Genomic DNA, 26,132 nt, shown 5'->3' with positions numbered 1-26,132 from the left:
TAGATGACAAAGTAGGCAAATCTTTCCTGGCAAAGAGAGAGAGAAGAGCTAATATCATATCATATATTATATCTATATCTAGTATTGTATTGTAATGTTACTTGGATTTAGTATTCTTATATAGAATTGTTGTTTATAAACATATCTATAAGTAAGAAAAAAAAAAATGCGCGACTATAAGTTGGTGGTGTTAGGTGCTGGTGGTGTAGGTAAGTCTTCGTTGACTGTGCAGTTTGTGCAAGGTGTGTACTTGGACACTTATGATCCGACGATTGAGGACAGTTACAGGAAGACCATAGAGATAGACAACAAGGTTTTCGACCTGGAGATCCTGGACACCGCTGGTGTGGCGCAGTTTACCGCGATGCGGGAGCTGTACATCAAGTCCGGGATGGGGTTCTTGCTCGTGTACTCGGTCACGGACCGGGACTCTCTGCGCGAACTGATGGAGTTGAAGGAGCAAGTGCTTCGGATTAAGGACTCTGAACGTGTGCCCATGGTGCTGGTTGGGAATAAAGCAGACTTGGTGGACGACAGGCGTATTACCGTGGAGGAAGGTATTGGCGTGAGCTCTCAGTGGGGGAAAGTGCCATTTTACGAGACCTCTGCGCTCCTGAGGAGTAATGTTGATGAGGTCTTTGTTGACCTTGTGAGACAGATTATCAGAAACGAGATAGAGTCTGTGAATTCTCCTACCGCAAACAATAGGGCCTCATCTCCACTCAAATCATCAAACAATAGAAGCGGTTCCAACAACAGTAATAGTGGGAACAGTAACCATAACAGCAGCAGCAACATCAACAACAATAATAGTAGTACTACTAATATCTCTTCAAATCAGCAAAAGCCCGCCTCTGTGCAAAGGACCAATACAGATACTTCGATGTCTTCGAGAAGGAGTAACAGCAGAGCACTACCCTCGTCACAGGATGACCTGCGTAAAAAAGTGATGGCTTCCACAGCTCAGTACCAGAGAAATAGACAGGTCTCTACCTCTCCTGAACCTGAAACTATGCCTACCACCAGTACAAAGAAACAATCTACTACACCTCCAAAACAACGATCATCTACTCCGGCTAAATCAAAGACTCCAGTGAAGACTCCAGCTAAGACTACAACAATTAAAGATAAGAAAAAGAAAAAGAAAAGCAAAGCGTGTGTAATATTATAATTTGATTTGTTTTCCTGTATTTGTTTTCCTTATTTATTGCTTACCTATATTTTCTACCATATCTCATTAAGAAACGCCAACAAAAAACTATAACAAGAAAAATAAAGACCCCATTTTTTCTAGTGCTATTCTATTTAATCCATTAACTGCCGCTATGGATATTCAGATATATAAATATCAATATTAACTCATCTTTTAATTGGCTTGTATTGTTTCATTAGCTTTGCATTATTAACTATGTTATTTATGACAAAAAAAATCTGTGTATATTTGTAGATTTTAATAAAAAGACTTTTGTAATTATATGATTGATTATAAATATCTATGATACTCACCATGCTTTAAGAAGTATATTCAATAACAATTAAGAAAAAAATTTAAAATGGACGCAACCGGAATCGAACCGATGACCTCTTCCTTGCAAGGGAAGCGCGCTACCAACTGCGCCATGTGCCCAGATAAACTATGAAAGGTTTTAAGTTGCATGATAGACTAAATGGTGGCTAGTTATCAAAATTAATAATACAATAATGTCATTATACATTCTAGTTATATATTATGTAGAAATTTAGTTAAAGTTGGAACACTCCTATAAATTAAAATATTTGGAAAGATCAATTTTTTGGCATATATTACAAGAACAATGAAAAGAAAAGTAATACATATCCTTTGGATTTATAGAAAGAGAAAAATAAATCTATACTATAAGAACAAACAAAAGTGGAAAATAAAACAACACTCTTTTTTTAGAGTTATAAGTTACATTTAAATGAAAAGAAGAGCAATAACTGAAATCAAAGCACCAATATTACCTAGGGATTTCAAGGAGTTAGCACCACCAGTATATTGTGAAATGACAGCTGAAGAGTGGCCTGGGTTGGCTGAAGCGGAAACTTGTTCTTCAACAACTGGTCCTTGTTTAGAAGTAACAGCGGTAGACAATGAAGTCTTACCAGATTCAATAATCTGCTTTGTAGTGGTGGAGGTACTTTCGATGTTCTTGGAATGTGTTTCAGTAACAGTTGTAACAGTACTCTTGGCGTTAGTTACATCGCTAGCAACGGTGTTAGTACCTTCCAGCTTAACGGTAACAGTTTCAGTGATTGAAGTAACGATAACTTGACCATTCGAAACAATAGTAGACTCAGTAACTGTAACTGAGTTCTTACCCTTGTGTTCAGTTTCAGTTTCAGTGACAGTCTTGGCGTTGCATTCTGGACATTCAGTAACAGTGATAGTACTCTGCTTACCCATGGAGTCGGTAACAGTTTCACAAGAGATTAAGACAGTCTTCGTAACATTGTCTTCAACAGTACAAGTGGTTATTACTTGGTTGTTGTCAGCCGTGGAGGTACCAATAGCGTAAGTAGAGGAGCTGGTATGGACATTTCCTTGTTCATCTGTTTCAGGACAGTAAGTAATAACTTCAGTAATAACGTCACCGACAGTATCAATAACAGTTCTTGTAATTGGGTCTGGCATGGAGACAGAGCCATTATTATAAATTGGTGTAGAGGTAACGTTGTTGACTGGTGTGGAGGAGGAAGTGATCAGAGTAGTATTAGCAGACATTGGTAGAGCAGAAGAACTCATAGAGCTAGTGATAGATTCCATACTGCTTGAGCTTGGGGAATAAGAGACAGCATCAGCAGTGGTACTGTATTCAGAAGAGACAGAACTTGAAGCTACCTCAGATGAAGATTCCATAGCAGATGAGGATGCAACTGGTGCTGGAATATCAGAAGAGGCCTTTGGCAATGGCGTGGAAGTAGCCATAGTAGATGAAGATGGTACGGAAGATGATTCTTTAGCAGAAGATGAAGCTGGTGCTGGAACTTGAGAGGAAGCCTTTGGGGCAATAGATGAAGAAGGAACAGCCTTAGTAGATGGCGAAGCACTTGTAGCAGATTCAGTGGATGAAGACGATGTAGTGGCCTTAGTAGAAGAAGTACTAGGAACTTCTAAAGTTGGAGATGATGAAGAACTTGGAGCCTTAGAAGAAGGAGCCTTAGAAGAAGGAGATGCAGAAGAAGGAGATGCAGAAGAGGGAGATGCAGAAGAAGATGGTTGTAGAGTGGAAGTTGGTTTTGAGGAAGATGACACTAGGGTTGGTGGGTATGCAGTGACAATACCTTGCGCAGCAAGAGCACTTTCGATAGCAGGTTCAATTCTACTGCTATACCAAGGGACACCTGTAAGCATCATAGTAACTGTTACACCAGCGATATCCTTTAAATCATCTGTATTACCTAGTAGCACAGCTTTATTCATAGCATCTGGATAAGGTTGATCTGGATGAGCGGCTCTGAACCCAATATAATCAAATAAATGTGCCTTAACATCTGAAATATATACATTCAATTCAATCAAGTTAATTCTCTCATCAGTTGGGGCGATAGTGGTGGTTGGCTCAATTGCACTGACCAATGCAAGAACAGAGGATACAGATAATAAACTCTTGGATAGCTTCATATTTTTGTTTTTATTATTTCTTGTAGACCTGAATTGCTTCTTTTAAACATAACAGAAAATAAAGAATAATTTTAAGTAAGAAAGGAAAACAAAATATTCTGTTTTTAATCAAATGATGCATTTAAATATGAATTCAAAGATTTATGAAACATCTTACTAGCTATTTTTCGTAACTGACATTTGAGGATTGTGCAAGCATTCCAGTTCCATCCTCATTTACCTTATCTGAAGATCTTTAAACGGTATTGATACGTCCTTTGTCTATGAATATATTCTGCAATTCACATGAGATAATTTTTTTCCCCAACTCCCCAGCTCATAACAGCACTATCGTACCATGTAGTAACAGAAATTTCCATCTCGATAGTAGTCTACTCTTTTTTTGTTTGCACAATTTCAATTCCAAGTTCTTCTATTTCTCATATTCGTTAAAGTCCATGTAAACGGAATGGTAAACAAGACAATGCGTTCCCTAGCGAATCCGGACTGGAAAACCATTTGATTAAGCTTCGAAGAAAGTTCGAATCAATCGTTTAAGCTTATCAAATATTTAGGTACAAGTGGGATTACCAATTTAGGAGAAGCCAATTCTTTCTCACCTCGTATGCGGAGCATAAGAAGACGCGTCGCAGTTGGTATTAGTTTATTTATCAAAAGCATTTCTAAACATAAATCTTTGCTTTGTTCATCCTCCTATGCCCCTCCACCTGCAACTAGACCTGCTCCGCATTGCCATTGCATAGCTCTAGATTAAAAAAAAGAAAGAAAAAATAAAGTTTCCGTCGCATTGTTCGTATACCTCCAAAGAGAATGCCGTACAAACGCTCGAGAAATCTTCTTTCGTAAAGATGTGTCAAAGAATACCAAACAATGGGCAGTACTACTGTAACGAGATTTGGATTAACGTCTTTTACTACTTGATATCAATGTTTATTCAAGCAAATCCCGTAGATTCAAACGACGTTTCTTTTACGTTGCAATCCACAACGGTACCCCGGGCATTTATAGTTTTTGGGACTAGGTATTCTTATAAACTATTTTTGTTACACCGTACTATTGTGTTTTTTCTTTTCAACCATTTCAACTTGATTATTGCCTTGCGTCAATTTGCTTTCACACTTAGCAATGAAACCTTTGTTTGTTTACTATCCTCATAAAAAAAATGACGTAAAAAAAACAGCATTAAGATATAACTGCTCAAATTCTTCGTAGGTTTCAAACCAATGAATAATACAACAAAAAAAAAGAGATCCTAGAAATAGCAACTCTAGTATATAAGGAAGTCTCATCATATGATAACAAAAGGTACTCATGTGCCATCCACAAAACAATATTGACGGCTTTATCAACAACCTCTTACGTCTTGGTAGAAACAAAATAAAATATCATAACGTTTTATCAGCAAAAATTAGACTTGGTATATATTACCTGTTATAGTAATCAAATAGCAATGATTATTTTGTTTGTGATTTGATATGTCAGTAGATGTTGCCTTACCTTCCAATTGCCTTAAATTTAATAAAAATTGTATAGCCCCTATGTAAATGTATCATAGGTTGATAATTTCAGAGCTTGCAGTAGATGATCAAATTTTTGCATTTGAGATTACAGCAACGTTACTAATAAATAGTATTGCAACTATCACGACTGTATATGAACAACTAATTCTATCTTGACATATAATCCAGTTGTTACATATATATTGCCAATATCAAGTCCATTGACTAGACAAATAGAGTACATCTTTAACTTCAGCAAGCATTGAGCCCAGTATTACCCTTGGAATCAGCTCTATATCTGCACTTGTAGTCATTGCTAATAGTCCCAATGTCTTCATAGGCGATGAGATAGGATGCTCTCTCAGAATATATCTAAACGTTCGCTGCGGTGATTTCTAAGAGGACTTTTCCCGCCCTTAGAAATTCTCGTGCAAAATGGAAAACTGAAAAAATATTTTTGAAAAATTTAAGAAAAAAAAATTTTTGAAAAAAAAAAAAATTAAAAATTTTGCGATGAGCTAGCTCATCGCATATAATAATAGTGTAGGTGTATAAGATAAAGTGTACTCTTGTAGAAGTAAAAGGGTAATAATAGCCATATAGGGAAACGAAAATAATGGTTTTAAAGTCTACCTCTGCTAATGATATATCTGTGTACCAGGTTTCTGGTACTAATGTGTCTCGTTCTTTACCAGACTGGATTGCTAAGAAGCGTAAGAGGTCATTGAAGAATGATTTAGAATACCAGAACAGGGTTGAGCTAGTTCAGGACTTTGAATTCAGCGAAGCGTCTAATAAGATACGGGTCACCAAGGATGGTAACTTTGCTATGGCCACTGGTACTTACAAGCCCCAAATCCATGTTTACGATTTTGCTAACTTATCCATGAAGTTTGATAGACATACAGATGCTGAAAATGTGGACTTCGTGATATTATCTGATGACTGGACGAAGAGTGTTCACTTACAAAACGACAGGAGTATTCAGTTCCAGAATAAAGGTGGTCTGCACTACACCACACGTATACCAAAATTCGGTAGAAGTTTAGTTTACAATCCTGTGAACTGTGACCTGTACGTCGGGGCCAGTGGCAATGAACTTTATAGACTAAATTTAGAACAAGGACGTTTCTTAAATCCATTTCAACTAGACTCTGAGGGTGTCAACCATGTTACCATGTGTGAAACCAATGGTTTAGTATCTGTTTCAATGGAAGAAAATGTGGTTGAATTCTGGGATCCAAGAGCTAGGTCGAGAGCCGCCAAACTAGTATTAGAAAATGAAATTGATAATGCTCCATTTCAAGTAAGTACATCCAGCTTCAGAAAGGATGGTCTAAACTTTGCATGCGGTACTTCTAATGGTTACACATACCTATATGACCTTCGTACATCTGAACCATATAGGGTTAAGGACCAAGGTTATGGGTTTGACATAAAGAAGATTGTCTGGTTAGATGATGTAGGTGTCGAGAATGGTAATAACATCTTGACATGTGATAAAAGAATTGCGAAAATATGGGATAAGGATTCCGGTAAAGCTTATGCATCTATGGAACCAAGTGTTGATATCAATGATATCGAGCATGTACCTGGTACCGGTATGTTCTTCACAGCCAATGAAGGTATCCCTATGCACACATATTATATTCCAACTTTGGGTCCTTCTCCAAGATGGTGTTCTTTCTTAGACTCCATCACAGAAGAATTAGAGGAGAAGCCAAGCGATTCTGTATACTCCAATTACAGATTCATTACAAGAGATGATGTAAAGAAATTAAGCCTAACCCATTTGGTTGGATCCAAGGTTCTAAGGGCTTACATGCATGGTTTCTTCATCAACACGGAATTGTACGATAAGGTATCGCTGATCTCTAACCCTAACGCTTACAAAGATGAAAGAGAAAGAGAAATTAGACGTAGAATTGAGAAAGAAAGAGAATCCAGAATTAGAACATCGGGTGCTGTTGTCAAACCTAAAGTCAAAGTTAACAAAACACTTGTTGAAAAGATTTCCAGTAAGCGTGGTGACAACGCTGCAAGCAAAATTCTTACCGATGACCGTTTCGCTGAAATGTTTGAAGACGAGGACTTTAAGGTTGATGAGAATGATTACGATTACAAGCAATTGAACCCAGTTAAATCTGCTAAGGAAACTGATGAAGGTGCTGCTAAGCGTATCAGAGCATTGACTGCCGCTGAGGAATCCGATGAAGAAAGAATAGCGATGAGAGATGGAAGAAATAGTGAGAGCGAGAGTGAGAGTGATAGTGAAGAAGAGGAAGAAAAGCAGGAATTATCAGATGCTCAGAAGAGGAAGATCGAGAAACAGCGCAAAGCTATCGAACGTAGAAAGAAAGACAAGGAGGAGTCTGATAAGTTCCTAAATGAGATGAAGGTGTCTGATGCCGGTTTATCCGTTAATGCCCAAAAACATGCTGATACATTCGGACAACAGGTCAAACTGATGAAGAAACAAGAGAAAGAAGGGAAGGACGAATCTCAAATATTACGTCGTAACCACCGTGGTGAAGCTGAGCTAACATTCGTACCACAGAAGAAGAAGCCTGCTAAAAAGCCAAGGAAGGTAGAGGATGATAGTGACAGTGATGGTGAAGAGTCAAAGATAGATAATGGTAGATCCAAACCTAGATATGAAGGAAGAAGAAGGGCTAGTAAAAATGTCTTCAGAGGCATGTAAATTCTATATTTTTCTATGTAAAAATTTCGATTTATGTTATATTTTTTTTTTTTTGTATTTTTTGTGAGGAATAATATATTTTGAATTATTCAAATAAAACCATACCCTAGTGACATGGAACTTAATAATAAATATGAAATAAATACTTTATTGTATTTGTCTATTTATATTTTTTATTTATAGGTTCTGAAATATATAAGTTTATGAACAATACTTTTAAATAAATCTAAGAAAAGAATAGAAATGGTATTGATCAAAAATGAGAAAAATGTCCAAAAGGTAGTTAAAATGAATCTAAAAAAAAATGATTTAATGAATCAACAATTGTGATTAGAAACCAAAAAATGTGAAAATGATAAATGATAAATGATAAATGATAAATGAAAAATGAAAAAATGAAAAATGAAATATGAAACCAACAATTAAATGACAGAAAATAAAAATTTCAATGCGGATTTGGATATGCCAATGGCTAGGTGTTTTGCTACCTTTTTTTCCAAAACAAAAAAAATAGAGGATAGTGATCAGATCATTAGAAAACTAGCCTAGTAAGAGTTTGTATTTTTCCAACCATAGTTTATAGTTGTCAGCAGCTGTTTGCTCATCAGAAGCTTCACTCATTGGATACAACTCTTCAAAGTGGCCCATATGACGGGGGACTACTAATGTTTCACATACAGGCAAATTAAGTTCATCTAATTCACTAGGTTCATCTTTTTGGGCAGGAATCAATGGTGATTTTAGTAACGGTTCAGTAAGTGCTCGTACTTTACCGACAGTATCTCTTTGCCTACAAGCATCAGAGCAGTAGATATCTGGACCATCAAGTAGCTTTTCACAGACAATACAATAATCATTAAATGCAGCCATTTTTATTGTTTTTTTAATATCTGTAATCTCTATATTTTTTGGTCAATCCCTTAAATTTATTTTTTTTTTTCTCAATCAAATTAATGGTGAAATATTAAATGTTATTTCTATAATATAGTCTCTTCTGAGCAAAAGTCTTTTCCCCAGATATTATTTGGTAAGATATTAGTTCCTTTTTATATTACTTAAAATATTTTATTTTCTTACCTTCCACATTATGTGGCTTTCATTTCATGCCTTTCCATAAGTAAATCGGGATCAAAATTGGTTTACCTATTTCGTAACATTGTCAGATTTTAGGGTTTCCTTTCCATCATCAATTAAGGGTCTACGAAATAGAGTTAATCTCTTTGTCCTAGAATATCAGATAATACCTCTTCAACCCCTAGTTTCTGCCTAGTTAAAAAATATTTTTAGGTTTTTTTTTTCGTATAATTTTAATTTTAAAATGAAAGCCTCCCCTTACTATAGATCAAAAATAGGTTGAGCAATAAAAAAAATGTAGCACCCATAATGACATCTGCTAAAAATAAGTTTCGAGAAGGTTAATTGCTTTTTTTTCCCTAGTGTTGTCCAATTGACAGCATGTTATCGAGGAAATTTTTTTTTTTTCAATATTAATTTTTTTTTTCACGCATTAAGGTCATTTCAATGATTTACGCCTTTTAAAGTTCTGGAACAATATTCAATAACTGGGGAACTGATGAGATACCGTAAGTTAATAGGAGAAAGAGAGAGAGAGAGGCTTGGTGGAGGGGGTGGATGGGAAATCAATTTCTTTGGTTACTGGAGGATGGAATTCTTCTATTGTTGAAGTTAAGAAAAAACAAAAAGCAAAAAAAAAGTGTAAAAATAAACTATATATACATGAATACCTTTTTTTAATTCTTCTCTTTCGTTATTTGTAGCGTATTTTTGCATCATCAGCCATTGTCTTTAGGAAATTGCCTTTCACCAGTCCGTACTTGGTAAATATCCTGGCTGCATAAGGTGTAATTGCAGCAGTTAGTGGTATTCTGACCACTATGAGGGCTTTATGTAGGCCGTAAGCCAAAATCAGCTCTCTGAGCAAGTACGAGTTCTTAAATTGGCTCCACCAATCTGTAGCTGAGCGTTCCAGAGAATCGGCTTGTTGTGCCTTGCGGCGAACCTCGTCCCTGACCTCTGCATCAGAGACACCGTAACCGAAAACACGCTTACACTTGTTCAAATATAAAGACATGTTCTCGTTACCAACAGAGTGCACAGCTAGATAACATAATGGAAGGTCAATTGCCATAAGACCTATGTACACGATCAACGCCGACGGACCATACTTCTTCATAAGCGCCTTGATACCCTTCGTGTTGCCCTTAGATACTGCAGTGGCGGCAGTGCGTCTCGTGCCCATAACAGACACACGACGAGTAGCCATCGAAAGCGGCCGAGGAAATATAGCTGTAATTGCACGGAACATCTTTTGCACTTCTATTCTTTTATTTTCTTCCCGAAACACCTTTTCCAAGAGAATCTTACTTATATATCTAATTAATAAGCTAAGCCAAAAGAAAAAAATTTTTTTTGTAAAGCAGAAAATAATGATTTAAAGGATTTCAGGGTCCCTTTTTTTTATATAAATGATCCATTAGGCGACCCATCATCCCATTCATTAGCCTGTGTTCTCTTGCCAATGGTCCTATCCTATGCGGAAAACCCGACAAGTGACTAAAACCCCTTGACGGTCTTCGGCGATACAAACAAACGGTTTATACGACTACATATAGATGAACAGCTGCAGATAGTTAAGAGATACAACATATAAGCTAAAACAATACGACAAATATAACAATATAAAACATGTCTACCAGAGAATGGGAAGACGAGATACATGAGTCAGAGTCGATTTGGCTCGGTAACTTGGTTGAGTTACTTGACCCTATTGCATCAAAGAAGGGGTATACTGAGTTTCCAACTTTAAACAGCTATGACTATAGGAAGACGTGGCAGAAGGCCAAGGATAAGCTGCGTGATGGGCGTGGCAAATTGATATCGAAGAATAAGGACCGTCTAGTGGAGAAGTTAAAGAAGTTGGACGGGCCCTTGAACAATATCTTCCACGAGACTTCGAGGTTGGAGAAACTGTTCTATCCGTTCACTTTGTTCAACATCTTCTTTATTGGATACCTAATGGGAGGGTTCCCGGAGTACTTCCACATCTATTACACTGTGATGTTCTGCATCTTGATTCCGATAAGGTTCTACACTTACTACAAAAGTAAGAGCCACTACTTTTTGGCCGATTTGTGTTATTTTGTTAACGTTCTTTGTCTCCTATATATATGGGTATTCCCAGCGAGCAGGGTATTGTTCTTGTCTTGTTTTGCACTCACATTTGGTTCTTTGAGTTTTGCAGTAATCACATGGAGAAACTCTTTGGTGATTCACATGATCGATAAGACCACTTCCTGTTTCATCCATATTATCCCTCCATGCTCGATGTTTGTGATTTATAGAGCAATCACTCCACAGTATAGGGCTATTAGGTTCCCGGGAGCCATGATTATGGATCCAAAGGGCACTATCTCACTGAAAAGTAATATTGTGAATACATCACTTTATTACTTGGTATGGCAGGTCCTTTACCATTATTTCATCACAATGAGGAAAAGCTCGAAGATCGAAGCCGGAGAACGTGAAACCAGTTTCCATTATTTAACCACACACCAATTCAAAAATTTTTGGGCTGTAAAGCTACCTGCCCCATGGCCAATGATAATATACACTTTCCTTCAATACATGTACCAGTTGTGTACAATGCTTCTGTGTAACATTTGGATCAAATATGATCAAATCTGGTCTCAATTCTTCCTGTTGTCTATATTCTTATGTGCTGCTTACAATGGTGCCACATATTATGTTGACTATTATGGCAAGAGTATGCAGAATGAAGTTAACAGATTGAAATCACAAGTGGAGGCTCTACAAGATGAATTAGAAGCCTACCAATCTGAAAATAAAGAAGAGTAAATACCTCTTAAAATTATCCATATTCACTACAAAATTTATTTATTTTTGATTTGAAGAATAAAAATCCATATTAGATGTTTCCATTATGCTTGTATTTAGCCAATCTTTTTATAAAAAGTACGTGTATCATTAAGCTAATATATTTACATAATATTCACCTAAAAAATAACTTTTAACAAAAATGCAGTATTAATAACTATATACAGGGTTAGATATATTTTTATTTCAGGAGGAGATGATTATCTTTAGTAGTCAACGCCTAACTATATACATTTATTATTAGCTCTATTATCGGCTAATTTGACATTGCTTCGATAAGTAACTCTCCCAATCTATCATGAGAGTTGTAATTCGTTAATTTGTTCATTAATAATATCAATAGCTTTTTTAGAACCTCTCTTCTTATTGACAACATCAAGTAGTTTTTCAATATTAATGATGTCCTCGGTTTCAATAAGACCTTTATGTAGTTGTTTTACCATTTGGTATTCCCATCTAATGTAGTTTTGGGAAGATAATACTACAGCAAGAGCTTCAGAATATTGTCTCAGAGAAGTAAAAAATTCCACCATAAGTTGAGCAAACTTAGCATCACTTTCAATTCTTAACTTAGCCGGTAATTTACTAAAGTTCAATGTCTTACGGTACAAACCTCTGTCTTTCCAAACCTGGTTGGCTAGTTCTGTATCTTTGAAAATGGTCGCAGCTTTCATAATTAGATCATAATGGCTGTTGGTCATAATTATTTTTCTCTTTAAACTTTCAAAATACTTGACACAGTCACTAAACTCTTCACTATCGTGTTCTGATTCGTAAAATTTACTAACCATGAGGTCTAGATCTTGTTGTTGAAACGTAAAGGAATTTAGCCTAGCAAAAAATTCAGCCTTATTAAGTAATTTCAAGGGAATTGTTAGAAATGTTTGCATTGTGATACTATTCAAGATTTGGTTGTTAAGGTTTTCTGACTTCCATCTAACCAAATCTTCCATTATTTTTAATTTAAACAAGTTCTTGTCTTCAGTTTCATTTCTATAAAGAGCAGCGTTTGTAATCAGATTTGAGTTAAAGTTCAAGTCAGTATTACCACCGTACTCTAAATTAAAAGCCCACATAGCTCGGGATTCTGCAACTATTTGCCAATCTTGTGTAAGCTCAGAAAATGGGAGAAATGGCAGCTTATTTTTGTTTACCAGGGTTAATTGTGATGTTTCTAGGGATTGGGTACCAAAGTCTGTTGCATTAATAATATTCCTCCTCAGAGCAGAGCCTTCCTCTGTAGCTAATATCATGGGCAGCCGAGACCTATCTACTTTCGAATAAGCAAGCAACAAATAATTCAGAATCTTCGGGTCGAGTATTTCTTGGAAAATAACCTTAGCTGAGGCATGGTCTCTCTCTTCAGGTGTCATTCTTGAGTAAAGTCTATCCGCTTTCGACTTGTAAATATGGTAATATAGAGCTCGAGCCATACCAACATCCCCATCATAGGCTGCTAAAGATAACATCGAAATTAGAAGCTCAGTGTTGGAGCTATAATCTTTATTGATAGTAGTGACAAGTTCGTGGACCAGCTTCCATCCTAATAATCTTAAAGACTCGGCTTTCCCTTCACTAGTTATAGAATCTCTACTTGAAACTGCCAAGGTGTGTATTAATATAGCAAATGTTTTCCGGTCCATAGGTACTTTCTTGTCTACCATTTCATGATAGAGATCTATAGCTTTCCTGAAGTTTTGGTCCTGTTTACAGAGCAAGAGGACACTGTTGTAAGTGCGAGTATCGGGAGCATGCGCCTGAGACAAAAACTTCATAGTATCAAATGTATCCCAAGCTTTATCCTTCAAGCCTAACTTGGAATAAAAATGAATGATACTAGTAAGATTTTGTTTATCAGGCATTAATTCATAGTCATTTTTGAACTTCGACACAAAATAATCAGTTGCTTCAAAATTCGACAACTTGATCGTATAGTTAATACAAAATGAGAGAATTATATTAGCCCTTTTCTCTGTCCATACATAGGCGTTCGCTGATTTCAAATTACTATCATATCTGTCTAGAATTGACATCAACTTTTGAACCACAGCATCATCCTTGAAGTTATCTACCGGAGTAGGTTTTAGTTTAGCCAAACTTGAGAACAAACTTAAATACATATTGAAGGAGAATTTGGTGATATCGTTATCGACTGTTTCCAACAGCATATTATCCAGTTTCTCAATACTCTCAAAGGATAGATGCCTATTATTCTTCTTCAGAAATGTATTGATATCCTCTATCGGGATCTCTTGTAGCCTCTTTTGCGAATTCCATACCCTGTCAATTATTATATTACTGTTTATCTCTGAGTCTACAGAACTCTTTACCAGGGCCCTAAGTATGGTCGTCTTGTCATTAATGCGTTCCTGTATAGATTTCGGTAGTACATTATCAATGATCTGCTCAATGGTATTCTCCATAAGTTTACTAGTCAAACCGTCATCAATCTGTGCTACAGTATGGTCATCTTTCGTAGCTAGTCCTGCAAAAACAGTATCGACATCAGAACCGTCCTCCTTATTCTGTAAACGAACTTCAGCATCCTTCCTCCGTATCTCAGCCTTCAAATTCTTCGTAAACTCATGTAATTGCTTCACTTTCATTTCCAACACTTTAGAATCATCTATACCCCGTATATCAAAGTCCAGAACATCTTTCTTTTGTTCAGGTGCTTTCTTCCTAATATCGATCTTCATCCGCTTACGCGGAACATAGACAGACCTGCAACCAGGCGGGATCCGTACCTTCAACCGTGTACGCATTGTGCTTACTATTCTTGTCCTCCAACTAGCCTCTCGTTATAAGTTTCCACCTCTTGTATGGTGCTATTCATATGCATGAAATGAGCTTGTGATTATTTTATTTTTTTTCAGTGGCCCGAAATTTTTCAATTTTTTGCGATGAGCTGGAAAATTTTTTGAAATTATTTAAATATAGTGGTAGTCTTTAAATATTGATGAAGCTCTATATATTCCATTCGTTAAGCTCATATAAGTAAGAAATAGTAGTCATATACAATGGTTGAAGAGGAAGTCAAGGGTAAGATTGTAAGTGGACGTGTTTGGAAGCAGGAGAAGGAGCCTTTCCGTGTGGGGAGTCGTGTTGTTAAGAATAAGAAGTTGACCTCATGGGAGCTTAAAAAGCAGAAGAGGTTAGAGGAGAAACAGTATAAGGAGAGGTTGCAAGCTTTGAAAGACGAGAAGGATGAATTGAAGAGACAACGTGTTGAGAACTTAAAGATCAGACGTGAGAAGAAGGAAGAGAAGGAGCGTTATGAAAGACTAGCTGCTAAGATGCATGCTAAGAAGGTTGAGAGAATGAGAAGACGTGAGAAGAGAAACAAGGCCTTGAAGGAACGTTAGACAATAATAAAAAAATCCACTTAATTACAAATTGCATTTAATCCTACTCTCTTAAAGAGAGTTAGTTTTTTTTTCTTTCTACTATTTTATTTTGTTCACAAACAAATACTGTATAATAATAATAATAAAAATATTAAAATATTAAGGTAACGTTAAATTTAATTAAGGATATATGGAAAACTAAAAAAAAAAGATATATTTTACAAAAAAAGAAATACATCTCTTCGTATTTCTTTGACTATTATTTCGTTAAAATAGTCTGGATTTATGATGATTATAATCCATCGATGCAGGTTATTATGCTTGTTTCTATCATTAAGTTGTTATTGTTGTTTTTTGATAATTATTTTAATGGTATTGGAATATTGTCTCAGGTTTCTTTGTATTATTTGCATATAGATGCAAAATAATTTGAAAATTTGCTAAACTATGGCAAGTTATCCAAGATACCGAAATGTTGTTCAATACCATATGGACCTGGAGCCTTCCAATAATCATCGAAACAAGCTAATAGTGTGACCTGTTGGTTTGTAGCCTCTAGAATCTTTTGGATGGCTAATAATTGGTTTGCTTTGGATGGTATGTTACCACCATTTTGGATACCAGCTGATGGATAACCTGTTTCTGTAACAACGACATTACCTGTACCACAGACTTGTTGGATTAGTTCAATTTGGCCCTTGACAAAAGAACCAGCACTTTCTGCATTTGAGTTAACATCAAAGTATGCGTGAGGATTGATACCAACGAAGTCAATACCAGAGGATGTGCACAACTCTGGGTGCTCTTCGAAAGTAACAGGAGGCTCACTAGTAGTTAATTGACCTGTGTAACCGGCGGCTTGTAATTGGGACTTAACGGAGCCAATCTTTGAGATCAAGTCACTCACAGAACAGTAGTTTGAAATAACAGCTTCGTTACCAATGGTAATATAAGCAAATACATCCCAACCGTTAGTTTGACCGTAACTAATTAATTGCTGTACTGGGATATCGATGGAGTTAACACCTGCACTGGTAATCCATAGACCTTGGTTAACAGAAATTCCTAACGACTTGGCTTGTGGAAGAACGGTTTGTAGGGAGTTACAGTCAGTACCATACATACGAATTTGGTTGATGCCCTTTGACTTGAGCAATTGTAAATCAGGCAAAACTTGTTCAGCAGTCTTACAGGAACCGTCGTTGTTATATGGAGAGTATGCCATGGCATTTGGAATTAATGTAATAGCTCCTGTGCTAGTACTATCGCTACTAGAATCTGTCGTTTGTGTAGTCTGAGCATCATTGGTGGTAGTGGCTGGGGTGGAGGTGTATGTAGTTTGAATATCGACAACTGGAGTAGACACTTGACCAGCTTTGTGGACATGCTGTTGTTCATTTTGTTGTTGTTCACTTTGGTTGGCCTCAACATTTTCAATTCCTACGACTTCACTGGCAAAGATTATGGAAGAAGTTTTACTAGTAGTTGGGGAAAGAGTGGTTGTTGGTGCTGGAGTATCTGTTGGGTTTGTGGTAGTCACCTGTGTGTCAGCAGCGGCATCGGCAGGAGAAGAGGTGGTGGTGGTGTCGACATTCTGTGTATTTGAATCCTCAGATGGGGCAGCAGTAGGTAAAACTCTTTTAACTTGAATCACGGATGTAATAGTAGTAGTTGGTTGGACATTAGGGTCACCTCCTTCTGGCACAAGAGTTGTTGTGAAAGTAGCGTCACCACTGATAATAAACTGGACGGTTGGAGCTAAGACTACTTCAGTAGTTGTGGAATAGAAATCAGTAACTGTGTTTGTTGTACTAGCAGTATGCATCCTAGTAACAATCTCTCTCTTATAAAAAAGAGGTATACCGTTGACCTGCACCAGGAAAAGGGCAAATAAGAAACTTTGTATCAGCGAAAGCATTATTAATTCAGTTTTTTATTTTTTTATAGTATGTTGATTAATATAATATTGAGCTTATATTATATTACTCTATGAAGTTATTATTATTTGATGTAGTTATTCTACATTATTAAGACTTAAATAAAAATGGAATGGAATATCAGATTATTGAACAGCTCATCGTTCCTTTATATAAAATTAATTTTTTTTTATTCCATAAAAACGAAAAGCTTATTTAACTTGTTATGACTCCCGTTTTGTTATTATTTATTCTTTCAACTGGTTCATCGCAAGCTAATAATCAAACTGGATAGAAATAAAATGGTGTTACTATTGTTGTTGTTTATCTTTCAAGTCTAATTCTTGGCGTTTGTTTATTTGTTTATGTTCAATTAAAAACAAATAAACAAATAAACAAATAAATACAGCTTAGCTTTAATAATATATGACCTTATAAATTAACACTGGTAATTAATATTTATAAAATCCATAGGTCGGCCCCGCGCTTAACCAGCATTTTGCCCGAACCAGCTTTAGCCCAGCGCAAATTTTACTTAGTACGATATTGTGCGGTGTTTTCTAAGGAAGAATTTTGGAAAAAAAATAAAATTGCTGGTTATCGTATAACATTATAAGTAGAACGGCTGGGTTTTTAATTAGTTTAATATATATGGATTTGGTGGTAGTTTATCTATTTATTATCAAGTGTCAATTGTACTAGTGTTATGTTTTCCTTTTGTGGAGGAGAGATAAATTAGCTTGTGTTGATCAGTAATCATTCGTCGGTTTTGTATCCTAAAAGGGAAAGTAAGGATTACTTCTCGACAGAAACGTGTAACTGAACGTACCATAAATAAACTGTACTTGTGTTTATATTTTTTATTGTTCATATTATTGATTTTAAATATTTATATTTACGTTTGTTTTGTTTTTTGAATTATTTATTTTCATGCAATGCGATGTATCTATAAATCTAAAAATAAAGTTCATAATAGATGAATGAAGATGCAGGCTCTATCCAAACCCGCCAACCCTACGTTTCTTACGTTTCCCCTTTTGGGACTGTGATAGACTAGCTAAGCTTGGTGGTTGGGAATTCATCAAGCTGAATGCGGGACTCATACTTGTAGGAAGCGTTGTTGATTGAGAAGACCGTTGAGTTAATTGACTCGACCGCATTCTAGAGGCACCCGCTTTCCGCTCAGATGATCTAATTAGAGGTTTTTGAGACTGGCTCTCCTGGTATTGGGAAAATTGCTTTGGTAATGAAGATATACTTTGTAGATCTGCATGGCTGTCACCCAGCCCGTCCATAAGCTCATCGTCTGTAACAGCCCATTGATCAACAATGGATTGGTACTCTGTATTCAATTTCTCATAATTTGTCTTTACCAGCTCATCTATATCATTGTTTTTGTAGTATCTAAGATATTTCCATATGAGTATATTGACTACTTCTTTTGTTAGCGCTTCTATGCCACTTTGTAACTCACTCAATTCTACAACGGACCAGCATTGTAGAAGTTTGTTGAAGAATATATCGATGGAAGGTATGGTTTCATGTAATATTTGCCCCATCATCACACCGATATCAGAAAATTTAATACCAAGCTCTCCGTAATGTTCAAAGAATTGCTCTAGGAATGATTCCAGCTCATCGAATTCCTCAGATACCGGAAGTCCAGCAATTATACTCTCGATTGCGACACCACCGGCAACATTTTCCGAATCTAATCGTTCTATGACCTCATTTAGTTTATTAGATAATTCATAACCAAACTCCTGTAGTTTCTCCTCCTCTGAGTTACCAGTATTATTATATTTCAGAAATATTTCATGATATTTTTGATTAACTTTCTTCATTAAGTTTTGCATTCCTTTACTTGGCAATCTAACCAGCGATTTCAATTCAGATTCTGCTATGGAGAAACTAGTGTCTCTACTCATATAATTAGCTGCATTCGAGAGACAGAGATTGTAAACATTATTTTTCTCTTCATCAAACACTAGGGCAGTCGTTGTAATGTTGTTCAGATCTGAGTTGTCATGGTAATAATCACTTGATTCAACAGTTTCTATGTCAATTGAGCTAATCTTAGAAATATTTGGTACTTTTAATAATTTTGAAACACCGAATGATTGTATGCTGTCTTCATCGTTTATAGAGAAACCGTGCAAATAAATTACAGTGTGTCTTTTGGAGAAGATATATACAAAAAAAATGCTTTTCTTGTTAAAGTGATATTTTTGTACTCTGCATCGTAATGTTGCATCATCTTGGCTTATATTATGCAACCACGATACCTCTCTCCTAATGCTAGTGCCATTTTTTTCTGCTGATAAGGAGTTTGTAGCTGTTACAATTAACTCTCTAGAGGTCAAGATCAATTTGAATCTATCATTCAAATCAGCGACATCCCTAATTTTGGACCATGTCTTCGCCTGTATGATTTCTTGTTGCCAATTCTGCTTAAAATCAAGTTCTATCAGACGAGCCTCATTCATAACTAATAACCTTGTAAAATGATTTGACCACCTAATACGTTTCCAGTTAGACAATTCCTCGATATCAAAAATAGAACCATTATGGTATCTTTTCACTGTCAATTTTAAGGTATTCATATTTGTGGAATTTTTCATTACTTTTGGGATTTTTACTACAGACCAGTTCCCTTTGATGTCAATAATAGCTACTTCGTTTGAATCCCAAGGATTGAAATCAAAATCGGCAATGGCAAAATCCCCTATTTCATGAAATGTCAATGGTTCAAAATGAGTATATGTAATTTCTCTCATCCTTGAATCAAAGTTGTTTAGTTTAATTACATGAAATGCATTATCCGTGAGTATCCCAATCATATCAGAAAAACTGCCAATAGCTTCGGATAGTTTGGCAAATTTAATAGATTTGATATTAGATTTTAGATTAAATCGTAAAGAGCGGTACTTCCGATGCGTGGGTTTATATATCTCGAGTTTCTCATCGTGCCCCTTTTGGTCCTTAACCTTGATGTCGCATTTTTCCATACTGGCAATTATTAACGAAGACCGCAGTGTGGGTTGGCGGTAGGCCACCAGAGTCCTTTCATCAAGATTATTCCTTATATCAGCCTTAGTTAGCACTTTGCCTATCGTTAGCAGTGAGTCGCAGTTTGGATCAACTGTTGTGAATAATGTATCGTCTTCTTCATCAAAATCATCCTTTGTACGAGTTTCATTAATGAGTTTGTCCATAATTTGTGTCGGAACATATTCTGCAACTACAGAATTCTCTCTAATGTTAGCTGCATAAGCTGGATCAACTCCTTCTTTAACATTCAGTTTAGGATAAACCTCTAACTTCTTAGGCACAGTTGCTTCAAGCTTATCCCACCCCAAATGTTTCCTTAGCTCGGCATCATCATCAGATTCATCAGATTCATCCGTATCAGAGATAAGATCATCATCCACTAAATCTTCATCATCAACAATTTCTCTACTCATAATTTTCGAACCCTCAGATAGATTGACAGGCTCATTCCAGACTACCTTGACATCTAGGATGTCCTTAGGAATTGCATCATCTACACTAGACAGCCACCTGTTCCGTTTCCTCACCTCATCCCCATCAGAGTCATAATCTTCTGTATAAGTCCTATCCTTCGGAACGTATAAATGCGGACTCTGTATTCCTATACCTAATTGTGCACCAATCGGTCGGCTTCCAGGAACCTTCCGCGTATCCATAACCACTCCTTTCAGTTTCCTATCAATCCTTTACCTTTCTTAAAAGGTTAGATGTAAGTACTGCTGAGTTCAATACCCAACTAGCGTGCCATAATAAACATATGCTCATCGCAAAACTTGATTTTATATATTATTTACAAGAATTTTTCAGGTGGAAGAAAAATTTCTTTTTTTTTTAGCTTGCCATAGCCGAACCCGTTTGACAACCTGAAATGGAACCAAGAATATATAAGAAGTCATAGTTTCTACTGTGAAGGGACTTATATGTCGCTATTACGTTATTATCATTGGATTGCTCGAGGCGTGTTTGTATGCTTTAGAAACTTCTCCCGTGTCTTTATCTTCACTAGATCGTAAAATATCCTCCCATCCTTTCTTCATTGGCTGTTCTAGCATCTAACGAGTTAGAATTGAGTGATAAATTAACAATCCTTGCTCCTTGTATGGGTTGTACTACTGATTACATAAACTTTTATTATGTGAACTTTCTATTGGTGGATGGTCTTTCTATCTATATTTAGTGATTAGTGTATTAATAAACATGTGAAAAATACACATACTGATTAACTTTATCACAGTGAGGGGGGCAGGTACAGTGCGAAGGAAGGGATATAGAAACTATATATATTGACAGTATACGGAAATGTTTAGGTTAGGAATTCGGAAGTATTCTAGTAAGCCTTTGAATGTGCTATTTTTTGGGAGTGATGAGTTCAGTGCGTTGTCCCTGAACGCATTAGTGAGTTTACAAGGGAGGACTGATCTTATCAAGACGCTGCAAGTTGTTAGTAGACCTCCAAAATGGTGTGGTAGGAAGAAATCTGTGCTCAAGACGCCGCCAATTGTTGAACTTTGTGAGTCGTTGAAACTTCGAGTACCTCTACATGTAGACACCAGAGATGACATGCTGAAACTAGATCGTGTTTGCGAGAAAGAAGATATAAACATGATCATAGCGGTATCGTTTGGGAAATTGATACCAGGAGAACTGTTGGGAGCTGTGCCCTACTCACTAAATGTACATCCATCTTTGCTTCCCCGATATAAAGGCAGTGCGCCTTTGCAACATACCTTACTGAATAACGACAACTACACGGGAGTCACCATACAAACGTTACACCCGACCAAGTTTGACCATGGAAGTATTGTTGCCCAGACGGCACCTTTGCCTGTTTTCGATCTGTTGAATAGGAAACCTGTGGCCCCGCTGACCCAGGCTGAAGATACACGACCCCGCAAGCTAAAGCAACTAATGGACCAACTGGGTCTTGTCGGTGGACATTTGCTCCAGGAGGTGATAGAGCAAGGTTTGTATATAAATAACAAGGAAAGTTCTACTTATGAGTCTAGCTATGCCAAGCGGATCACAACAGAGGACAAGATGATCAACTGGAAAGAAGATACCGCTGAACAGTTGCTGAACAAACTGGAAACTCTGGGTCCCATATTCGCTTTCAAGACATGTCAACTAAAGGAGAAGAACCCGATTATAAAGAAACGTGTCCTACTCCATGACTTTGAAGTCATTAACTCCTCCGATGCTGCCATACCAGTTAACGATTGGGATGCCGGCAAATTCTCGCTAGTTGACGATAAACTGGTGATACAATGTAAGGACAAGGCACTACTGGTAAGTAAGATCCAATTCGAAGCCTGTGCCATAGAGGACCCAACCCAATTCATGAGAAGACTTCCTAAAAGATGCGGAAAGCTCTATGGCAACGAGCTACAACTTTACTAAACGAATTACAAAAAAAAAAAAAAACATTCAGGAAAGTATAAACAACAATCCATGGTACCAACACATGCTATCTATTAGTTGGTTATCCTGCTGTATATCCAATATTAACCAATATTTATCTTATCACGTGATCCCATCTATTCTATAATATTTTGTTGTTGATTACCTAAAACGGAAAACGGTCATTACTCTGCGGCATTTTCTAAGTGACTGATGTAAAATACGATATTTTGAGCTTTTACGGCCGATGGGGGAGGTTCCTGGCAATTAAAATTTCAACAATTTTAAACATCATCGAGCTATTTTAGTAAGAGGTTTCCCTAGTGTTGATAGGATACAACATAGGTTTGGATCAGGACAAGCTTTTAAAAGTAGTTGGAATATTCTTTCTTTCTCTAATGAGTGAACAAACGGATATGGAGAAGCCGATACTCTCTGATAAAAGGAAAGAGGAAGTGCTTCGAGAGAATGCCAAGAAGGCGGAGTATCCCTATGAGAAGCCATCTCTGTTCAAGAAAGTCTTTTATGATGTGATACTGTTCCTGTTGTCGAGGGTTTTGGGTTGTTTCTTCCGTGAAATCAGGTCTCGTGGGAGTTTTAAAGTGCCTACAAGTGGGCCTGTTATCTTTGTTGCTGCTCCGCATGCAAACCAATTTGTTGATCCTGTGGTCTTGATGTCCTTGGTTAAATCACTGTCACATAGGCGTATATCCTTTTTGATTGCTGAGAAGTCGCTTAAGCATCCAGCAATTGGATTTCTTGCGCGTAGTGTGATGGCTATCGGTGTTGTTAGAGCGCAGGATAACTTGTCCACAGCGAAGGGTAAGATTTCAGTGGATCCCAACAACAGCAAGAAGATAATAGGACATGGTACAACATTTTTAAGTGATGTGAAGGCTAAGGGGCTTATAGGTCTCCCTAAATCATTGGGACATGTTGAAATTCAATCAGTGGAGAGCGATACCGAGTTAACCTTGAGAAAAGAGTTTAAAATGAACAAACCTGAGATTAAACACTTGTTGACTAAAGGGACTTCTTACAAATATGCTGCAAAAGTTGATCGATCTGTGGTTTACCATCGTGTATTTGAACATTTGGCTCATGGCGAGTGCATTGGTATCTTCCCCGAGGGTGGGTCCCATGACCGTACTGATTTGCTACCTTTGAAGGCTGGTGTTGCCATTATGGCTCTGGGTTGTATGGCTGAGCATGAAGGCGTCAATGTTAAAATTGTTCCCTGTGGTATGAACTATTTCCATCCCCATAAGTTTAGATCAAGAGCTGTTGTGGAATTTGGTGACCCAATTGAAGTTACTCCAGAATTAATCGCCAAGTATAAAAACCCTGAAAAGAACAGAGAAGCAGTGAAAGAGTTGTTAGATACAATATCCGATGGTTTACAATCAGTTACTGTCACCAGTCAAGATTATGAGACCCTGATGGTTGTTCAAGCTATGAGAAGATTGTATTCTAACCAATTTGATCAAAAGTTGCCACTACCGTTGATTGTGGAAATGAATAGAAGATTGGTTAAGGGTTATGAAACCTATAAAGACGAACCTGAAATCATCCAATTGAAGGCGGATATTATGGAATATAACGCGCATTTAAAGCAATTTAGTTTACCAGATCATTTAGTTGATCGGGCTAATATAAATGTGACCAGAAATCTAACTTTGTTGGTACTGAGATCTCTAAGGTTGTTGGTTATGATTACACTAGCGCTTCCAGGTATTATTATGTTTTCACCAGTGTTCCTGATAGCTAAGAAAATCTCACAGGAAAAGGCACGTACCGCACTTGCTGGATCTACTGTAAAAATTAAGGCCAATGATGTTGTTGCAACTTGGAAAATACTGATGAGTATGGGTGTAGCTCCAATTCTTTACATATTTTGGAGTAGTTTAGTTACTTATTACTTCAGGGAAAAGAATTTCAGTAAGATTACCATATTCGCAATTTCATATGTAGCTTGTGTTGTTGTCACTTATTCTGCTTTGGTTGTTGGTGACATAGGTATGGATATCTTCAAATCCTTGAAACCATTATACATATCTATTACAACTCCACAAGGTTTGAAAAGATTGCAGGTGGAAAGAAGAACACTCTCGAAGAGAATTATCGAGGTGGTTAATAACTTTGGAACTGAGCTATTCCCTGATTTTGATTACAATGCGTTATCTGAGGAATATAGAGTCGATGAAGAAAGAGAAGAGAGTAAGAATTCCGAATTGAGAAGAAGAAGAATTGTCAGGAAACAGAAAGAGAAACAACGCGAATTAGAAGCAACGAATCCAAGAGATGATTATGAGGAAACACAGGACTCGGATGCGATATCGTTGGTTAATAGTGATAATTCTCTATCCAATATCCCAATATTTTCTTCTGCATTTGGAGTTAGTAAATCTGATAATTCCTCTGCATATTCTTTAATGCCGACAACATCTAATGCTTCTGAATCGGAAGAGGAAGAAGAAATTGAAATCAAACCGAAAAGTGAATTGTCTCAAAAGATTACGGCAACCCTTTTCAACAAAAGAAAACACGAGGAATGATTAATTCTTATTGCCGCTGTTGTTTTTTTTCTGTATCCATATTTTATTGTTTTGTGATATTCCCAAGTATAAAGTGCCATTTACTCATGTATAGGCTATAGTAGATATTTTTCTTTTGCATAAAGCCATTTTATATCTGTAATTATAATTAATATATAACGATAATAAAAGATAATTGAATAAAATAAAAAAAAAATTAACAAATGTTAACATGCATACAATTATTTTTATTCATTTTTTATGCTAACTTCACTTATGTATGATTGGATGCAAAAATATTCATCACCTCCCTATCCATGAAAACCGTTTCCTTCTGTTCTTGTGTTTATTATATAGAGCTATTTCATCTCTTTGTAACCGCTGTGTGTGGCCCGTTAGATTAGTAACCACATTCTCAAATGTCGTCTTATCTGAAGTCAGATTAGATTGACGCACTTCCAATTGTTTTAAAGCAACAATCAGCGCATCAATAGCATTACATATTTGGTCATGATACTCCTCAAGCTCTTTTTTGGGTAGCGTTTCCGGCCGTACCATCAGTAGCTGTGGAATCTGCTTCTCCTGATATTCTACCTCCTCTAATTGCATAGAATGGTGCGTCATCGGCGGCGCATACGAGTACTTGAACTGGTCTCGCAGTATTAAAGACGACCCGCTCGTCTGCTCAGGCGTTAGACGCGCAAGCAAGGAATTTATCCGCAAATATAATGAATCATCAACAAGGTCACTCTCACCACTATCTTCTCCACTTCCATGCTCATCCAGTCGAAGTACATGCAGCAAATGAGAGCGCATGTGCGACTTCCGCCACGAAAAGGGCTGTAAAACGGTACGAAGCTCAACCAACTGCTCATATATGATCCGAGACCGCTCTTCAAGAAATAGATCCTCCAATTGAACATTATCATCCACTTTAACAGCCTTCAGCCCTTCCTCAGCTATCAGCTCTCCTACACACTCCGCAACAACTGTCCTGTCATCGGCCACAGCCTCGAAATCACCGAAATCGTCGTCCTCCTCTTCCTCAGCACTAATATCCTTGTCACTCATATTGTTACCTTCAACTAACGTTATAATAAATCAGGCTTGACCTCACTGAGTCTCTTCA

General features: G+C 36.9%; 13 protein-coding genes across 13 annotated transcripts; 6 read left to right on the top strand and 7 right to left on the bottom strand.

Moving 5' to 3' along the window:
- Nucleotides 1-166: 166 nt before the first annotated feature.
- Nucleotides 167-1,171, top strand: RSR1 (Ras family GTPase RSR1; the record flags this gene model as incomplete). Its single annotated transcript, XM_071050417.1, has 1 exon — nt 167-1,171. One exon carries the CDS (start codon nt 167-169, stop codon nt 1,169-1,171), a length of 1,005 nt encoding a protein of 334 aa, XP_070908663.1.
- Nucleotides 1,172-1,936: 765 nt separating this feature from the next.
- On the bottom strand, nt 1,937-3,643 carry RNJ42_00246 (SRP1/TIP1 family protein; the record flags this gene model as incomplete). Its single annotated transcript, XM_071050416.1, has 1 exon — nt 1,937-3,643. One exon carries the CDS (start codon nt 3,641-3,643, stop codon nt 1,937-1,939), a length of 1,707 nt encoding a protein of 568 aa, XP_070908662.1.
- Nucleotides 3,644-5,758: 2,115 nt separating this feature from the next.
- ENP2 (ribosome biosynthesis protein ENP2) lies at nt 5,759-7,843 on the top strand (the record flags this gene model as incomplete). The annotated part of the gene is made up of 1 exon (XM_071050415.1): nt 5,759-7,843. One exon carries the CDS (start codon nt 5,759-5,761, stop codon nt 7,841-7,843), a length of 2,085 nt encoding a protein of 694 aa, XP_070908661.1.
- Nucleotides 7,844-8,383: 540 nt separating this feature from the next.
- Nucleotides 8,384-8,713, bottom strand: RNJ42_00244 (Life-span regulatory factor; the record flags this gene model as incomplete). The annotated part of the gene is made up of 1 exon (XM_071050414.1): nt 8,384-8,713. One exon carries the CDS (start codon nt 8,711-8,713, stop codon nt 8,384-8,386), a length of 330 nt encoding a protein of 109 aa, XP_070908660.1.
- An 898-nt stretch (nt 8,714-9,611) lies between these two features.
- On the bottom strand, nt 9,612-10,169 carry NAT2 (Nat2p; the record flags this gene model as incomplete). Its single annotated transcript, XM_071050413.1, has 1 exon — nt 9,612-10,169. The coding sequence occupies one exon, from the start codon at nt 10,167-10,169 to the stop codon at nt 9,612-9,614; it is 558 nt and encodes a 185-aa protein (XP_070908659.1).
- Nucleotides 10,170-10,549: 380 nt separating this feature from the next.
- On the top strand, nt 10,550-11,719 carry GPC1 (glycerophosphocholine acyltransferase; the record flags this gene model as incomplete). Its single annotated transcript, XM_071050412.1, has 1 exon — nt 10,550-11,719. One exon carries the CDS (start codon nt 10,550-10,552, stop codon nt 11,717-11,719), a length of 1,170 nt encoding a protein of 389 aa, XP_070908658.1.
- A 335-nt stretch (nt 11,720-12,054) lies between these two features.
- CCM1 (Ccm1p) lies at nt 12,055-14,523 on the bottom strand (the record flags this gene model as incomplete). The annotated part of the gene is made up of 1 exon (XM_071050411.1): nt 12,055-14,523. One exon carries the CDS (start codon nt 14,521-14,523, stop codon nt 12,055-12,057), a length of 2,469 nt encoding a protein of 822 aa, XP_070908657.1.
- A 255-nt stretch (nt 14,524-14,778) lies between these two features.
- CGR1 (Cgr1p) lies at nt 14,779-15,123 on the top strand (the record flags this gene model as incomplete). Its single annotated transcript, XM_071050410.1, has 1 exon — nt 14,779-15,123. The coding sequence occupies one exon, from the start codon at nt 14,779-14,781 to the stop codon at nt 15,121-15,123; it is 345 nt and encodes a 114-aa protein (XP_070908656.1).
- Nucleotides 15,124-15,550: 427 nt separating this feature from the next.
- RNJ42_00239 (putative family 17 glucosidase SCW11) lies at nt 15,551-17,023 on the bottom strand (the record flags this gene model as incomplete). The annotated part of the gene is made up of 1 exon (XM_071050409.1): nt 15,551-17,023. The coding sequence occupies one exon, from the start codon at nt 17,021-17,023 to the stop codon at nt 15,551-15,553; it is 1,473 nt and encodes a 490-aa protein (XP_070908655.1).
- Nucleotides 17,024-18,016: 993 nt separating this feature from the next.
- Nucleotides 18,017-20,728, bottom strand: RRN6 (Rrn6p; the record flags this gene model as incomplete). Its single annotated transcript, XM_071050408.1, has 1 exon — nt 18,017-20,728. The coding sequence occupies one exon, from the start codon at nt 20,726-20,728 to the stop codon at nt 18,017-18,019; it is 2,712 nt and encodes a 903-aa protein (XP_070908654.1).
- A 643-nt stretch (nt 20,729-21,371) lies between these two features.
- On the top strand, nt 21,372-22,469 carry FMT1 (methionyl-tRNA formyltransferase; the record flags this gene model as incomplete). Its single annotated transcript, XM_071050407.1, has 1 exon — nt 21,372-22,469. One exon carries the CDS (start codon nt 21,372-21,374, stop codon nt 22,467-22,469), a length of 1,098 nt encoding a protein of 365 aa, XP_070908653.1.
- Nucleotides 22,470-22,867: 398 nt separating this feature from the next.
- Nucleotides 22,868-25,024, top strand: SCT1 (bifunctional glycerol-3-phosphate/glycerone-phosphate O-acyltransferase SCT1; the record flags this gene model as incomplete). The annotated part of the gene is made up of 1 exon (XM_071050406.1): nt 22,868-25,024. One exon carries the CDS (start codon nt 22,868-22,870, stop codon nt 25,022-25,024), a length of 2,157 nt encoding a protein of 718 aa, XP_070908652.1.
- A 282-nt stretch (nt 25,025-25,306) lies between these two features.
- On the bottom strand, nt 25,307-26,074 carry LAA2 (Laa2p; the record flags this gene model as incomplete). The annotated part of the gene is made up of 1 exon (XM_071050405.1): nt 25,307-26,074. One exon carries the CDS (start codon nt 26,072-26,074, stop codon nt 25,307-25,309), a length of 768 nt encoding a protein of 255 aa, XP_070908651.1.
- Between the last annotated feature and the right edge of the window lie 58 nt (nt 26,075-26,132).

The sequence above is a fragment of the Nakaseomyces bracarensis genome (genome assembly GCF_045282275.1).
Source record: "Nakaseomyces bracarensis strain CBM3 chromosome Unknown Scaff2_0, whole genome shotgun sequence".
Lineage (NCBI taxonomy): Eukaryota > Fungi > Ascomycota > Saccharomycetes > Saccharomycetales > Saccharomycetaceae > Nakaseomyces > Nakaseomyces bracarensis.
The sequence above is the reverse complement of the archived record's forward strand: the minus strand, read 5'-3'. Positions and strand labels throughout refer to the sequence as shown.